General features: G+C 35.9%; 1 protein-coding gene across 2 annotated transcripts; it reads right to left on the reverse strand.

The window, feature by feature from the left end:
- Window positions 1-431: 431 nt before the first annotated feature.
- Window positions 432-686, reverse strand: LOC101999562 (keratin-associated protein 19-3-like). Of its 2 annotated transcripts, XM_026783805.1 has the most exons (2): window positions 551-686; window positions 432-496 (listed from the first exon to the last, which is right to left on the reverse strand). In XM_026783805.1, exons 1-2 carry the CDS (start codon window positions 684-686, stop codon window positions 432-434), a joined length of 201 nt encoding a protein of 66 aa, XP_026639606.1. The 2 variants fall into 2 exon arrangements, with proteins under 2 accessions (XP_026639606.1, XP_005345417.1); XM_005345360.1 differs by having other exon boundaries at window positions 432-686.
- Window positions 687-1,904: the final 1,218 nt, after the last annotated feature.

Below are 1,904 nucleotides of genomic sequence, written 5' to 3' on the forward strand. Positions count from 1 at the left end.
AGAATGGTATCCAACACAGGAAGTCAAACAGTAGGTATAATTTGAATTAAATTTATTTTTAAACAAAATATTAGTGAAGCAAATCATTGGCTGATACAAAGAACTGACATTCTGACTATAAGCCCACATTCTGGATTATAATGTATTGAAAAAGATGACAGATTCATGCTTGCTAGGTCAGTTAAACATATTTATTATGATGAATTTAAATTACAGACCATGAAGAGCCACCACAAATGTTAGTGACTGCATATAATAGATGAATCTATAAATTCAACTGGGGAGTCTCGATTCTTCCAGAGTGATTGATGACCAGTTTCTTTCAGAACAATAATCAATAAACCATAAATGTCTTCTCTATAACAAAGAGAGCATGTTCCCTTCTAAAGATGGACGGTATAAGGAAGGTAGTCGGAAGATCAGCTGTTCACTCAGTAGAATCTGGAGAAACCATATCCACCACAGCATGAAGGGCGACAACAGCCATAACCGTAGCCTCCGAAGCCAGAGCCATATCCATAGCCTCCAAAGCCAGAGCCATATCCATAACCTCCACAACCACAGCCATAGCCCAGTCTGCGGATGTTATTACATCCACAGCCATAGCCTCCATAGCCATAGCCCAGGCCTCCAAAGCCACCATAGCCATAGCCCAGGCCTCCGTAGTAGCTGCTGTAGTAGCTCATGGTGCCGGGAAAGATGAACTGTTTTGCACTGGAGATGAACTGAGTGTGGTGTGTATGTGCCTAGCTTTCCTGGATGCTTTTATACCGTGTTGAACATAGTAAACAAGGGCACGTGATCCGATCTCCATGCAACAGAATAATTTCCAGTCTATAAATTCATTTAAATAGTTTCTTTGTTACTTAACAAAAGTTCCACTCTTCTATTAAGGAATTGTTAGTAATCATTACTTTTTAATGAGTTTGCATTCCAGTAAAGGAAATGCTTCCAAGATGAAAAATGATTTTACGCTCTTCAAAGGCCATGCTAAGTGTTCTAATTAAAATCTTCTAATCTGGCTGATAGCTTCCAGTAACCTTGTAATTACGCAACCTTGGACTGCATTTCTTTTTAATTTGCATTCCATTGTTTTAGCTAACCATCATCCCTTTAGCTCAGGGTTTGTGCCTCCAGGCACTTATGGCATCACCACAAAATCCTTAGTGAATGCCAAATCACCAAATATAAAGGAAACAACATTTCTTGACTTATTAGAATTTTTTGACATCACCCCCATCTATTCTTTGTCAAGCTTTTGTCTCTTGATTTCCATAATAAACATTCAGTTAGCTCTCCCAGCTCCTTCTCTTAGTCTTTCCCCAATTCTTAGTCATCAATTAGCTTTGAGAGTATAACCTTTCCTTCATGATTACACTGTAGGATTGTCAAATGGGATTTCATCAAATACCATTACTTATTTTTAAAATCTCTTCTTTGACAATTTTACACATGGATATAGCAGATTCTATTGCTCTTATCCCCACTCTTTCTTAACTCCTTTCTGCCACTCTCAATGTACCCTCTTTCTACAAATCCCCTTTCCACATTAACTAATATCTTTTTAGAAAATATGATTCCATTGTGAGTTTAAAGCATCATATATGGATATTAACACCACCTGCCTAGCTACTAATTCACTCAGATCCATTTGAACTAGGCTTAATTTCTGTTTATAGTAAGTTAAGTGATATTCAGGGACATTTTTGAAACAAAATACAAAACGAAAGAGCACTGGGTTACTAATAATCTACCAAAACTTTTTGAATCTTAAAAACTGTAAAACAGAAAAATAACAAAAAATGTAAAGAGAAAAACATAGTATATCTAACAATACATAAAAATATCAAATAAAATTTTTAGAGCTGATATCAAACATCATAAAAATCCTATATGTATGAATA

The sequence above is a fragment of the Microtus ochrogaster genome, chromosome 2 (genome assembly GCF_000317375.1).
Source record: "Microtus ochrogaster isolate Prairie Vole_2 chromosome 2, MicOch1.0, whole genome shotgun sequence".
Classification (NCBI taxonomy): domain Eukaryota; kingdom Metazoa; phylum Chordata; class Mammalia; order Rodentia; family Cricetidae; genus Microtus; species Microtus ochrogaster.